At 39.4% G+C, this 16,210-nt stretch overlaps 1 protein-coding gene across 1 annotated transcript; it reads left to right on the top strand.

Moving 5' to 3' along the window:
- Nucleotides 1-15,045: 15,045 nt before the first annotated feature.
- On the top strand, nt 15,046-15,992 carry LOC113897886 (olfactory receptor 13D1). Its single transcript, XM_027550825.1, is given in 2 exon segments — nt 15,046-15,148; nt 15,151-15,992. Coding segments are annotated over 2 exon segments (945 nt in total).
- The last annotated feature ends 218 nt before the right edge of the window (nt 15,993-16,210 follow it).

Consider the following 16,210-nt stretch of genomic DNA (forward strand, 5'->3'; position numbering starts at 1 on the left):
GAGAAACAAAAAATCTAATTTATTGCCATGAGGAAAATGAATTGACATTCTGAAGAGCAAATAAGCAAGATCAGGTAAAATGAATCCCATAATCCCACATCCAGATATGTATGCAAAGAAAGAATGAAGAAAAAAGCTAGTCTATGCCACCATCTAGTGGTCTCAGAATATAATAAAAAATACAACTGCTTCAGCAATGTTTGCAAAGGAATTCTGAAAGTACCTGCACAGGGAGGCACCAACAACTTATAAACATGTAGAGCTCATATATGCAGTAACTTCCCTTACTGACCTATTGGGCCAGCATTGGACTCCACCTATCCTGCTTCCCTCTCCAGATCTGCATGAACCTAACCTTGTGACAGGGCCTTCCTCGTAGCTCAGTCAGTAAAGAATCTGCCTTCAATGCAGGAGACCTGGATTCAATTCCTGGGTCACGCAGATCCCCTGGAGAAGGAAATGGCACCCAACTTCAGTATTCATGCCTAGAGAATCCCACGGACAGAGGAAAATCACAGGCTACAGACTATGGCTTAGCAACTAAACCATCACCAACCCTCTAACAAAACCAAGTAGAAATATGTTTCTTAATGTCTGTTGTTGTTGTCACTCAGTCATATCCAACTCATTTAGACTCCATGGACTGCAGCATGTCAGGCTTCCCTGCCCTTCACAATCCCCCAGAGTTTTCTCAAATTCATGCCCATCGAGTCAGTGATGCCATGCAACCATCTCATCCTCTGTTGTGCCCTTCTCCTCCTGCCTTCAATCCTTCCCAGCATCAGAGTCTTTTCCAATAAGTCAGCTTTTCACACAGGTGGCCAAAGTATTGGATATTCAGCTTCAGCATTAGTCCTGACTATTCAGGGTTGATTTCCTTTAGGATTGACTGGTTTGATCTTGCAGTCCAAGGGACTCTCAAGAGTCTTCAGCATCACAGTTCGAACGTATCAATTCTTCAGCACTCAGTATTTTTTATTGTCCAGCTCTCACAATGCACATGACTACTGGAAAAACCATAGCTTTGACTATATGGACCTTTTTTGGCAAAGTGATGTCTCTGCTTCTTTAATACGCTGTCTGGATTTGTCATTGCTTTTCTTCCAAGGAGCAAGCGTCTTTTAATTTCATGCCTGCAGTCACCATCTGCAGTGATTTTGGAGCTCAAGAAAATAAAGTCTCTCATTGTTTCCATTGTCTCCCCATCTATTTGCCATGAAGTGATAGGACCCAATGCCATGGTCTTAGTTTTTTGAATGTTGAGTTTTAAGCCAACTTTTTTTACTCTCCTCTTTCGCCTTCAACAAGAGGATCTTTAGTTCCTTTTTGCTTTCTGCCATAAGGGTGGTGTTATCTGCATATCTGAGGCTATTGATATTTCTCCCCCAAATCTTGATTCCAGCTTGTGCTTCATCCAACCTGGCATTTCACATGATGTACTCTGCATATAAGTTAAATAAGCAGGGTGACAATATACAGCCTTGACATATTCCTTTCCTAATTTGGAACAAGTCCATTGTTCCATGTCCAGTTCTAACTGCTGCTTCTTGAGACCTGCATACAGGTTTTGCAGGAGGGAGGTAAGGTAGTCTGGTATTCCCATCCCTTTAAGAATTTCCCACAGTTTGTTGTGATCTACAAAGCCAAAGTAGTCAATGAAGCTGAAGTAGATGTTTTTCTGGAATTCTCTTGCTTTTTCTATGATCCAACGGGTTTTGGCAATTAGATCTCTGGCTCCTCTGCCTTTTCTAAATGCAGCCTGTACATCTGGAAGTTCTCGGTTCACACGCTGTTGAAATCTAGCTTAAAGAATTTTGAGCATTACTTGGCTAGCACATGAAAAGAGTGCAATTGTGCGGTAGGTTGAACATTCTTTGGCATTACCCTTCTTTGGAATTGGAATAAAAACTGACCTTTTCTAGTTTTCCTGTGGCTACTGCTGAATTTTTCAAATTTGCTGGCATATTGAGTGCAGCACTTTCACAGCATCATCTTTTAGGATTTGAAATAGCTCAGCTGGAATTCCATCACCTCCACTAACTTTGTTCATAGTGATGGCCCACTTGATTTCACACTCCAAGATGTCTGGCTCTAGGTGATTGATCACACCATCACTGTTATACAAAAATAAAATAAAATATTTTTTGTATAGTTCTTCTGTGTATTATTGCCACCTCTTCTTAATATCTTCTGTTTCTGTTAGGTCCATACCATTTCTGTCCTTTATTGTGCCCATCTTTGCATGAAATGTTCCCTTGGTATCTAATTTTCTTGAAGAGATCTCTAGTCTTTCCCATTCTATTGTTTTCCTCTATTTCTTTGCATTATTCACTGAGGAAGGCTTTCTTATCTCTCCTGGCTATTCTTTGGAACTCTGCATTCAGATGGCATTCCTATTCTTATGTCTACCTTATATATTTCCAACACCCTTCAAATGATATCTCTTGTTCTGTGAGGCTGAAAGAATGCTTCACCAAAATAACCAGACTAGATTGTATTGAAAAGAATATTGTGCAAAAAGAGCCCTTATACACTTCTCCTAGGGTACAAATTTGGAAATTTAGTAAAGATGAACATATATCCCAAAAGCAAATGAAAATAAAAGAAACAATTTTAACTATTAAAATTAACCAAAAAATTACAAAAAAAGATGAATATGTATATAAACCATGACACAGAAATTTCTCTCCTGGGTAGATTCTCTAGTCATAGTTCTTAATTCCAAAGGACATCTAAGAATTTAAAACTATCAGACTCACAGAAGCAGAGAATAGAATGGTGGTTGCTACAGGTTGAGAGGAGTAAAGAGGAAGTTTGTTTTTTACAATAAAATGTCAGATATCTAAGATGGGTAAGTTCTCCAGATCTGCTGAACAAATTGTGCTATAGTTAACAATACTGCACTGTACGCTTAAAGTTTTGTTATGCGGGGTTTATATTTCATGTTAGTTTTTAATCACAATTAAAAAAAAAAAAAAACAAGACCTTCCTGAAGCGGCCAAAAACATACAGAAAATGAACAAGGGCAGTCAACTTTTATAAGAAAGAATGGTGCTGTGTGAGTTTCCATGATTTTTAAGATAAGGGAAGGACAGTCACCACCACAAAGTGCTTAAAATTCAGAGAGAAAACCTCAGTCTTACTGACCCAAACAAACAGAGTGAGAGTCAATTTCTATGCAGGTTGATAAGAAGTCCAGGGGTCCCCAAGGAGAGAGGGGTCTGGAATTCTCAAGGAGGAAGAAAGGACAAACGTTTTTTCCCTCTACATTCCTTAGCATTATATAACAATAATGTATCCTGCTTGAGGACATTCTCTGGAAAAAAAAAAAAAAACCTTCTGGCTAATCTTGTTATCTTAAAATGTAAATTATGGGAGTGGGTCTAGTAAGGTCTTTACAACCTCCAGGCATTCTTTAGATTCACTGTAATAAGTAATTTAGAAGTATATAACTCCATTGCTAACACTAATGAGAGGGCACTCTTTCTGTCCCCTTCTAATGTTTATGTCAGAAGATTTCTCCATCCCTTTTATACTTTAATAAAACTCTATTACACAAAAGCTCTGAGTGATCAAGCCTTGTCTCTGGCCCCGGATTGAATTCTTCTCCTCGAGAGGCCAAGAATCCTGGCATCTTTCATGGTTCAGCAACAACCTTTCATCTTGGGGCTCATCCAGGATTCTTCAGCACAAGGTAAGGATGCTTGGAGCTCTAGTTCTTTGTCCTCTTAGCGAACACATTTTCTGCTGTGCTTTACTAACCCTACAGTGTGCTTGTGTGAATGAATGACATACCCTGCACAAAGCAAGTGAGGAGCCCAGCTCTGCGGTTCCGCAGTGACCTCATACAGCTTATGGCAGAAACCTGTCAGGGGTTTATTCCGACCTGCCAATGCCAAGAGGCACCCAATGTCTCTCCCTCGGGGACTGACCAGAAATGGGCAAAGCGTGTGGACTGAACTCTCCTTTCTTGGTCAAACTTCCCAGTCTCTTTGACCATTTCCTAACTTCTTGGGAATTAGAACTACTGAACTATCTGTCAGATCATAGACTTTCAAGGGACTTGTGATCTATGCTGTTACTGTGTACTGTTTGTTACTTAGGTCCCAAACTTGGATTGGTAGTCAGGAAGCACCTAGCCTCACTAGGAGTTGAAAGATCGGAAGCTAGATGGAGCTCTAGCTCCAAGAGCATCTCTGAGGTTAAAGGTTACTCAGATTGGAAGTGCAATGAGTTTTTTCCTTTCATAACACTAGCTCTTAGTGGACAAGAGGAGGCTTTCCAGTGGCTTTTGTCCCAACTCCTTAGATATTCTTTCTGTGGAATCTGTGGGAATAAACTGGAAGGACTGGCCCTAATAACTCGGGGACAAAAATCACTTTTTCCTCACTGGCCAGCCCTTCACAATCTCTTTTGCTATCGCTTATACTGGTGTGGTGATGCTTGGAAGGAACATTTCAATTTTATGTTTGTACCGGTCTTATTGTGGTCAGGAATATACTCAGGGCCATGCACAGGCACTCAGGTGACAAAGTTCCCCCCAGCAGTCCTAGCTTGGGAGACATTCTAGAAGGCTACTCTGATTGCACCCTGGGTGGCATCAGAGGCAACCAAGGTTTTAATGGTGAGGAACTGGACATCACTCTGTGATGCCATCAGGTCTACCCCTGGTGCATCTGCACCCCATCTCGGTGGTAGAACTGGGAGGGATGAGTATGGTGACTGCATCAGTAAGGGGCAGACTAAGTCTGACCAGGGAAGGAAAGCTTTGGTGTAAAGTCTGTCTACACCCCCATCTAGAGCAGGGAAGGACACCTCCGATAGAAAGATAGTGCTTGTCTCTTTTTTTTTCTTTCTTACAGATGGCGGCAAACAATTCCAGCCTCACATTTTTGAACTGTATCCTGAAAAACTAGGATAGATTTGATCCTCAAAGCTTAAAGAAGGCACTCCTGATCTTCTGTGATACTGAATGGCCACAGTATCCTTTAGAAGACAGGGAATGCTGACCTGTTAAAGGATCTCAATTATTACTGTTTTACAGTTAGGCCAGTTCTGTAGAAAACAAGGAAAATGGGTAGAAGTAGCATATGTGTTGCCTTTTTTCTCTCTTGGAGGTATGCCAGACTTATGTCCTAAGGGTATAGATTTGGATATGAAACCTTCAGCTCCCTCCTGTCCTCCTACTTTGCCCCTGTACTCAGAGCTCCAAACTGAGCAAATTGAAAGTCAGAGAAACCCCCCAAGAAGGGTTGCCTTGGTCTCCGTAAAAACCCAAACTGAGATTCAAACTGCCCAAGTAGAGGTCCAAAGTACTCCTGAATCAGTACGACCTCAGACAATCGAAGTAAGAGAAGCTCAGACAGCAAAAACTAAGGGTGAAATATAGGATGAGATGGAGGACAGGCGACAAAGAGATAAAGAAAAGCAGGTTTCTCCAATCTATCCCTGGGATTGTATGTGCAGAGTAGCCAGAGAGGCTGAGGAATAGCCACACAAGCTGTTCCCTCTTCATGAAGCACCCACCAGGAGAAATAATCAGTCTATGAGAGTTAATAAAACTTTTTCTTATCAAGAAATACAAAGAATCAAGGAGGATCTGGGAGACTATTTAGAGGATGCAGAAAAATATATTAGAGCTTTTAAAGGTGTTACTCTGCTTTATGACCTTACTTGGAAGGATGTGTTGTATATCTTGGGACAAAAACTGACTCACAACTCAAAAAGCCAAGTTTGGGGGAAACCTGTTGCTTATGGAGATGAATGGCTTGGTAATTAATCAGTAGGGAAGAGGGAGGATGAATAGCCACCCTCCCCACTGGGAATCAGGTGGTCCCAACTGTAGAACTAGACTGGGAGCAAAATACAGCTAAAGGAAGAAGGGATGAGAGTCATTTTGTCAGATGTATTCTTGAAGGACTCAAGCAAGCACGTGCTAAGACTTTAAACTATGCCAAACTGGCAAACATAGAACAGGAGGGGAAGGAAGCTCCTGGTAAATTCCTAGACAGACTGAGAGAAGTCCTTAGCAGATTCACTGAGATTGATCCTGAAAGTGAAGAGTGATCTTAAAAGATAGATTTCTCATTCAGTCAGCTCCAGATATCCGCTGTAAGCTATTAAAGCAGGCATATGGACCAAATCAGTCTTTAGATAATCTGTTCCAACTGGCTCGAACAGTCTATTATGGTAGGGAATATGAGGAAAAGAAAGAAAGGCAGAAAAAGACAAGGGAACAGGCAGAAGCCCTTGCAATGGCTGTAAGAACCGTTCTTAAACAGCCTGAGAAAAATGCCCAGAGGTGAAAAGGGATGGGGCTGTTATTACTGTGGAAAGGAAGGACACCTCAAGCAGGATTGCCCTCAGGCATCTAAGCCACCCCCAGCTCCATGTCTGGTCTGCAAGGGACCACAATGGAGGAGAGACTGCCCCAGAGGCATAGGTTTCAGGAGTCAAACTCTCAAGACAATCAGGACTGAAGGTGCCCGGGGGTCCCCACACAGGTTCCCATACTAATTACACCTGAGGAACCCTGGGTATTAATAACTGTGAGGGGCCAAACCATCTATTTCCTTTTAGATACTGTGGCAACTTACTCTGTGCTTACTGAAGCCCCTGGCCCACTTTCTTCCTGATCCACTTCCATAGTGGGACTGTCTGGACAAGCCAAAAGGTATTACTTCAGTTGTTCTTTGAGCTGTAACTGGGACTCTGTGCTATTTTCACATGAGTTTCTGATCATGCCAGAGTCTCCCTTACCCCTTTTGGGGAGGGATATACTGAGGAAGGTCCATGCCTCTGTTTTCATGAATATGGAGCCCTCCCTTTCTCTCCCTTTAATTTAACAAAATGTAAACCCCAGAGTGTGGGTTGATGGAAAATCTGTGGGTCAAGCACAAAATGCTATTCCTGTAGTTGTCAAGCTCAAAGACTGGCACTTAATCCCACATAAGAAGCAGTAGCCACTGAAACCTGAGGTTAAGGATGGGTTAAAACCCATCATTGAGAATTTAAAGGAGCAGGGATGGGAATAAAGTAGCCGAAGGTAATCAGCTGGCTGACTGTCAAGCCAGAAAAGCAGCACTTTATAAAACCCCTTCACTGCAGATGCCTTTGATCTGGACAGGTCCTGTGAAACAGGAAAAACCACAATATACTGAGAAAGAATTAGAAAGATATGAAAAAAGAGGAGCAAAGATTACTAATAAAGGATGTTTACAGTCTGCAGATGAATGATTACTAATTCCTGAAAATCCTCAATGGAAAAGTTTTCCTAAAGCCTTGGAATCAACTAATTGTGTAACTCAGCTCTCAGCTTTTCAACAGGCATTAATGGAACTCTGAGAGGTGACTCCTGACCCAGCCTCTGAGTCAGGCAAGCTTCTATTTGAGCCAGGAACCAAGGTCCTAATAAAAACATTGGGATCTGGGGGCCAATCCCTCAAGCTTCTCTGGGAAGGCCCTTACCAGGTTATTCTTTCTTCTCCCACAGCTGTCAAAGTGCCAAGAATTGATTTGTGGGTACATCACACTCGAGTTAAGAGATGGCACCCTGACCGAACTAAGTGACGTCATTTTATGTCTTTACTTTCTGTGCTTTGACTTTATACTTTTCAGATGAGCCTGATAATCTATGTAAGCCTACTTCTGCTGACTCTAAAAGTCCTGGAGTCTTGACCCTCAAGACAATGCCTTCCTGTCCTGGGCTCATCCTTATGCCACATTCCACAATCAGTCTAATTGCAGGGTCTGCAGAGCACTCCCATCTTCATCAATTGAAGATTTCCCATGGTGGGTTTCTCCACTTCAAGGAAAGGACTTTCTTCAACTCTGTGATGACATCTAACAATCATAAGATGGACTGACATAACTATGGACATAATGTGACTTTTAATTTTGATTTTAACTTGGTTTAATGACTATTTTCCCTTACATCTGTAACTGTAAAACAGAGTTTGTATCTAGTCACATGAAGGCTTTTAAGTTACAAATGGTTGTTCAGGCTCATATGAGTACCATAGCCTCCTCCAACTATTATTTGGGGTCCCTGGATCAGAGACTCTCAATATGAGGGTTAGGACAACATGTTGCCTCAACAATTTAGGCACCATGCCCCTCAACAGCAGGAAGTAGTTATGAAATGAAAATGACACCCTTTTCCGTTGGCAACATAATTCTCTTAAAAGAAAAGGGGGGAGTGAGTCAATTCCTAGGCAGGTTGCTAAGAAGTCCAGGGGTCCCCAAAGAGAGAGGGGTCTAGAATTCTTAAGGAGGAAGAAAAGACAAACATTTTTTTCCTCTACATTCCTTAGTATTATATTACAATAATGTATCCTGCTTGAGGGCAGTCTCTGGAAAAAACCTTCTGGCTAATCCAGTTATCTTAAAATGTAAAGTATGGGAGTGGGTCTAGTAAGGTCTTTACAACCTCCAGCCATTCTTTCGATTCACTGAAATAGTAATTTAAAAGTATATAACTTCATTGCTAACACGGGTAAGGGAGCACTCTTTCTGCCCCCTCCTGATGTCTATGTCAGAAGCTTTCTCTATCCCTTTTATACTTTAATAAAACTCTATTACACAAAAGCTCTGAGTAATCAAACCTCGTCTCTGGCCCCGGATTGAATTCTCCTCTGGAGGCCAAGAATCCCGGCATCTTTCGTGGTTCAGCAACAACCTTTCAGAAGTGTATGGCAGGATTAGGGAGCAGAAAATCAACAGAAGATAAGTGGAGTGAGCAAGGACAGTTGGGAAGCAATGGCAGGAGGGTGTTGGACATCCTTGAGGCTGTGTATCCACAGTGTTGGTTATCACACCCTTATATCTGCTTCACCCCAAAAAGAAAAACTGCCTCACACTGATATTCCATTCCATAAAACTGGCTTTGTGATACGTTCTGACAATGAAAACCGGCTTTTACACACATGAAATAAAATGAAGGGAATCTCTGACCTCAGTCTTCCAACTTCCAAAAAGAAAAAAAAAAAAAAAAGTGAAAAGTTGCTGAGAATCCAGCAAAAAACTGTTTCGTCTCCATCCTTTTATGTTTTTGCTATTTATAATTTAAAGATATTATGAAAGTGATTAAAATTACTTAGTAATATGATAGTGGGAAAATACATGTACTACATTGTTAATTATAAAAAATCAGGTAGTAAATCAAGAAATACAGTGTGCTCTCAGGTATATAAATATATATGGAAATATTAATATTTATCCTATAATTATGTATGACTTCCATTTCTCCCTTTGGTTTTTCCTGAACTTATCAAATTTTCTATACTGAATATGTATTGTTTGTATAATCAGGGAAGCAAAAATTCAGAGAAGGAAAATTAGTGTTAGTAATTTTGGTACAATTAGTTCTCTGAGATATCAACCTTAACGCATCTGAAAGTTACAACTTTCTATATTATTTAAAAATTCAACTTTAAATCACTTATGGGATTAGAGAGTCTCTTAGCAGAAAACAAAGGATTTAAATTGGCTAACAGAACCACTGTGGGGCCTCTGGAAATATTTAAGGCTCAGAGGTAGGAAAGTATTCATATGACACATTAGTTTACTACTGCAAATTTATAACATGGCACTCTGTTTTGGCAGAAAGCTTTATTTTTTCCTTTCCTTTACCACTACTTATAGTTGTATGTTACTGTGGTATACTTGAATGTGAGTCCCAGAGCATGACTATAGCTCTAGAAGGAACACTAAGAAGTCATTCATTGAGGAGGAGCAGCAACTGTCACAAGAAGTTAGTGAAACCCTGATGAAAAAGAATGTTTTCCCTGTTTTGAAAACTGAAACCCCAAATAGCCATGCTATCTTTTATAACTGAAGAAGATGAGGATCCTTATACTGAAGATTTAATACAGAACATTAGAACAAATTTAAGAAGAGATATTTCCAGAAAGGAAAAGATGAATGGGAACTAGGAATTATGAATAACTTATTTTATTTTTAAAGTGCTGAATACAGCAATGAAAAAAACTAAGGTATTACTGGGTGAAGAAAATATCATGGATATATATGAACATAATTTAAATAAGTCACTTTTATCATGGAAAATGAAAGAATAGCAGCCTAGGGGTCCAGATTAAACTAATATCTATTGTGCACACAATCTATGTCAAGAACTTTCAGGTATGTTACATCAATCCTAAAAAAAAAAAAAACCCTCTAGAAATAAGCACCATTACTCCCATTTTAAATGACACATCATGATGAGAGATTGTGTTTTGCCCAAGTTTATACAGCCAATACACCAAGGAGCAAGACTGAAGTTTAGGTCCTTCAAGCCTAGTGCTTTCATAATACATAGCTAAGGGGAAAATGGAGTAAGAGGATCGAGACACAACAGGCTTTCTGAGACACAGACCACTGTACTCTAGCACAGCCCTAGAGATGGTCAGAGCATGAAGAACACAATCACAGCAGTGAGTCCAGCTCACTGAAGTTTCCAGCAACAAAGAGGTGTTCTTGGTTTCCACACAGAAATGTGAATGAGAAAACCCAACAAAATTCTCAAAACCATGTAGGAAAATGAGAAGATACTTTGTTCTGACTAGAGCACTATTGCCTATTATTAGCAACTACGGGGCTCAGAAATTTGGACATGCACTCAAGATCTAGCATTAGTACTGTGTGATATCACAAAGAACACATTATTTTATAAGTAGAAGGAAAACGTAGCTGAAGTGGGAGATAGCAAGCAATACTTAGTACATTGGATTTCTTTCTGAAGAGAGTGGCACAGCTTGTTTCAAGAGATTCCACGCATTAAAATCAGGAAGTCAGGTAAGTACATGTGTTTTACAAACAACTACAATGTTTTATCAGTAAACATTGCAAGAAGGGTGAATACTTCATGATCCAAGTCCTCAAGCAAAGTTTGCTTCCCTGCTGTAGACAATGTCCAAAGATGAACATCAACCTAAAGTATGATCCTTTGGAGAGAGATGCATAAAAAACAGAGAGCCAGAAAGCTGAAATTTTACCTCCTTTTGCCAGAGATAAAGAAGCCAAGGTAATAGCTCTCATGAATATCCCTCACACTCTCACCATGGGTATCTCCTCTGCCTTATCTTTTTACTGTGTAATACAATTGAATGCCTCACAAAATGCACCCCATACTGCCCACCCAGGCCATTCTAAATAGCAGACTATTTGGGGGGGCTCCAAAATCACTACAGATGGTGACTGCAGCCATGAAATTAAAAGACACTTACTCCTTGGAAGGAAAGTTATGACCAACCTAGACAGCATATTCAAAAGCAGAGACATTACTTTGCCAACAAAGGTCTGTCTAGTCATGGCTAAGGCTTTTCCAGTGGTCATGTATGGATGTGAGAGTTGGACTGTGAAGAAGGCTGAGCGCCGAAGAATTGATGCTTTTGAACTGTGGTGTTGGAGAAGACTCTTGAGAGTCCCTTGGACTGCAAGGAGATCCAGCCAATCCATTCTGAAGGAGATCAGCCCTGGGTGTTCTTTGGAAGGAATGATGCTAAAGCTGAAATTCCAGTACTTTGGCCACCTCATGCGAAGAGGTGACTCATTGGAAAAGACTCTGATGCTGGGAGGGATTGGGGGCAGGAGGAGAAGGGGACGACAGAGGATGAGATGGCTGGATGGCATCACTGACTCGATGGACGTGAGTCTGAGTGAACTCCGGGAGTTGGTGATGGACAGGGAGGCCTGGCGTGCTGCAAATGGGGTCGCAAAGAGTCGGACATGACTGAGCGATTCAACTGAACCGAACTGAAAATTGTGTTCCAAGAATTAAGACTATGTCAGTGTGTCTGCTCAGGAGATAATTCTGTGAAGTGATTACCTGAAATCAAAGCATTAAATGGCATTAAGTCAGTCTATATAATAAATCAACAAAAAAATTCTCCAATTTCCTTTCCATTAACTGTTTGTATCCTTTCTTGAGTGTTAATGAAAACTAGGGACAAGATTTGGCAAATCCTTGCCACTATTTCCTTCAAAGAAAAACTTTTTCATATTTCTTATGTTTACAGTCATAAAATATCCATTCCTTAAAGGAAATTTGGAGAATGAGAAAAAGTTAATTATTATTATTATCCAAGTCCCACATGCTAGAAAAAACAAGTTAACATTTTGCTGTGACTTTTTTCAGCCACATGTATATAAATTGTGATCATTTTATAGGTATGAAACTTCCATTTTAATACTATACCATGGCCATTTTCCTTTCTCTTTTCTCTAAGATTACAATTTTGTTTGTATGACATGTAAGGATGTGTCTTCTCACATGTGTTGCATGACCCACAACCAACACAAACCAGAATTCCAGTGGCCTAGAGGAAAAAAAAAAAAAAAAAAAACTGTTTTAACTATTTAAATCATGATTGAACTTGAAACATGAAAGAATATGCAACATCATTATTTTTTTCTTATTCTAGTCTATTGGATGGATCATTAAGGGGAAAAACTGTTAAGTAATAATAATAGTCTAATAACAATCTTTTGACTATTTTTATGCATGTACTCCAGAGTTTCATCATTTTGAACTATGTGACCAAATAATTTTTTAAAAAGACAATCTTCATTATCTAAATTATGCATCCTCCTATAACTATATTAGTAAGAGATTTTCATTTTACCAAGAATGAGTACTGTATTTCATCAAATGCTTTTTGGCATCTCGATAGTTATGTTTTATTAGTTAACAAAACCATGTGTTTTGCTTTGGTTTTTACCTAGATGTTTAGTACATTATATTAACAGATTTTCAAACATTAATTTGAAATTTCATGAATTCATGAAATAAATTATATCACTTTAGTATATAGTTTGGATATACTTATTTATGATTCTTGCATATATATGCATAAGTAATGATGATTCCATAGTTTTAGTCTACTCTTGACAATTTAGAATAACAGACTAGTTTGATAAAATGTTTTTATAAAATATTCCATAATTTTTTTCATATTGAAACATGCTGTGTAGCACAGAAATTGTTTTTTAAAAGAACAAAATAACTCTCACAACATTCTGCATTCAGTACCCATTTTGAAAAACAAGACCTCACAATGGGATCCCTATTACCTACTATAGTCTATATATATGGCACAGTTTGAAATGAATAAATGAATATATGAAAGACCTTAGAAGAGATATAAAGTATGGAGTGCTGTGACAGTGAATACAAGGGGCATCCTCCTCACAACAGGAAGTGGGAAAGCTTTCCTTGAAAAGGTAATATCCAAGATAAGAGGGACCCTCCTAACAAGAAAACACTTTGAACAAAAGAAGAAAGAGGGTAGTAGTATTAGGAGACTGATAAGAAACTCAGCATGGTCATTGCAGAACATTGAGGGTGACAGCAGTGCCTCCATAATTTCCACGTTAGAAGAATCTAGGAGTAACAATGTGATTGGATGAGGAGCTATATCCTTGGTTGAAGTTGTATTATATGGTCAGCACAGTTTTTACATAGAATTTCTCTGTTAGAATATTTGGTTGGGTTGCTGATGAAGATCATGGAGAAAAAAACTTTTTTTTCCTTAACAGTATCACAAGAGGAGAAATGGTGTATGTGAGAAAAAAGGTAACTGAAGAGGTTTGGATAAGCCTACGTGATGGATTGATTCAGTGTTTTTGGTGATGTTACTATTTCCGTTTTCTCTTATTTTGACCTAAATTCTGAAAAATGGTGTCCTTCACCTGGGATCTTTTTTGAACAGAAAGAAAAGGAGATGTTCTTCCTTCACCTTTATATGTATATGGAAATACACATTTAATATTACTATATTACAAAAAGTAAATATAATTATATATCACATATATATGCCATGTTGGAACCATTACTTTTAGGTACTTAACAGATTTTTATCAACTTTAATTCTAATGACAACTTGACAAATAAGTATTGCTTTTTCCTACTTTTCCATTTGAGACTTAAAAATAGAACAAATTACCAAAGTTATATCCGGGTTAAATGATATGGTGATATATTTATATAATCTTTTAAACAGAGGCCATCTTCATCAGAAAACAAATTCAAAATTTGCCTTAATTGAAGGCATCTTGATACTCCTACATTTAAAAGTAGTTCCTCCAAAATCTTATCTGGCACTTTCCATAAGAACTCTTGGAATATTAGTGGCCTTGACTGTGCTGCTGTGTAGATCTAAGATGTTTTGGAATTCTTAAAGCCTTATATATATCACCAATACAAGTAATATTAATATAATATCTCTGCCCTTTCTTATTCCTGTAAGTGTTCCAAGAGTCAAGCACATTGCTTCAGGATCTTGAGATGAAATCATCCTGGATTTAGACTGAGCCCTAAATCCATTGACTGAGGCCCTCATAAAAGAGACACATAGAGGTGAAGCTGCATAAAGACAGAAGCAAAGGACTTCCCTGGTGGTCCAGTGGCTAAGACTCTGAGCTCCCAGCATAAGGGGCCCAGGTTCGATCCCTGGTCAGGGATCTAGATCCCACATGCTGCAACTGAGTTTACATACTGCAACTAAATATCCCGCACTACAACTAAGACCTGGTGCAGCCAAAAAATTAAATAAATATTAAAAATATACAGAAGCAGAGACAGGAGAGATGTGGCCACAAGCTAAGGAACACCAGGCACTTCCAGCTTCTGGAAGGATCCTCCTCTATAGCCATGGGAGGGAGCACGAGCCTGCCAACACCTTTATCTCAGACTTCTGGCCTCCAGACTGTGCGAGAACCCATTTCTTTTGTTTTAAGCTACCAAGTTGGTGGTTATTTGGTTTGGCAGCACTAGGAAACTGATACAGTATGTCTGTGCTTCTATATTAACCATGGAATTTTTTTGTGTTCCCCTAATTCCTCCAAAAACTAATCTGCAACCCCTTGAGGGTGGTGTGGTCCCTGTTAAACATGCTCTTGAGACTTTTAAACAAACAAACAAAAAAACCAAGAGTCAAGCACAATACTGGAAGTGAAGATATGCTGAAAATCTATATTATAAATGTAAATTTTCCTGAGTCATGTCCTTTTATAAACCATGAAGGTGAGTGGCATGGACCCAAAGAAATGGGAAATTACTCGGCTGTGACTGAATTCTTCCTGGTGGGGCCTTCCCAATACCCAGCACTCCAGTTTTGTCTGTTCATGCTCTGCCTCATCATGTACATGATCACCTTCCTGGAAATAGCCTCCTCTTTATCATCAGCATACTGGATTCTTGCCTCCACACTCCCATGTACTTCTTCCTTGGGAACCTCTCATTCTTAGACATCTGATATATGTCATCATCCATCCCCCCGATGCTCATTAAAAGCATTAGGTCTGAGAGAAAATCCATCTTTTTCATTGGCTGTGCTCTGTAGATGGTTGTCTCTCTTGGGTTAGGCTCCACTGAGTGTGTCCTCCTGGCTGTGATGGCATATGATCGATATGTGGCCATCTGCAACCCCCAAAGGAACGCCATCATCATGAACAGGGTGCTGTATGTGCACATGGCCACATGGTCTTGGATCATAGGTTGTCTGACTTCTCTATTACAAACAATTATAACAATGATATTGCCTTTCTGTGGTAATAATATCATTGATCATATGACCTGTAAGATCTTGGCCCTTCTTAAACTCATCTGTTTGGATATTACCATCAATGTGATTATCATGACAGTGACAAATATTGTTATACTGGTGATTCCTGTACTATTAATTCTCATCTCCTATGTTTTCATCCTCTCTTCCATCCTGAGAATTAATTCTGCTGAAGGAAGAAAAAAAAAAAAGCCTTTTCTGTACTGTTCAGCCCACCTGACTGTGGTCATCTTATTCTATGGTTCAGCCCTTTTTATGTACATGAAGCCCAAGTCAAAGGACACAAACACTTCTGATGAGATAATTGGACTGTCTCATGGAGTAGTAACCCCAATGGTAAACCCCATCATCTACATCTTGAGAAATAAGGAGGTGAAAGAAGCTGTGAAGAAAGTCCCGAGTCAACATTTGCATCTATGGAAAATGTGAAAGGACACGAGGCATATTATATCCTCAGTATGGGACCAGATCAGGTCTTCTGTATTCTGAGATGAAGTCATAGAACCTGGTGTCAAGAAAACTTACCAGCTTATAAGTCCAAAGATGAGACTCCCATTCTTTTAAACACAGAATGTCCATGTAAACCTTCTGAACACTGTCTTGTTGGCAGAGTTGTTAATTGTTTTCAGCTCAGGCAACTGGGCCCA

Source organism: Bos indicus x Bos taurus, chromosome 8 (genome assembly GCF_003369695.1).
Source record: "Bos indicus x Bos taurus breed Angus x Brahman F1 hybrid chromosome 8, Bos_hybrid_MaternalHap_v2.0, whole genome shotgun sequence".
NCBI classification, from domain to species: Eukaryota; Metazoa; Chordata; class Mammalia; order Artiodactyla; family Bovidae; genus Bos; species Bos indicus x Bos taurus.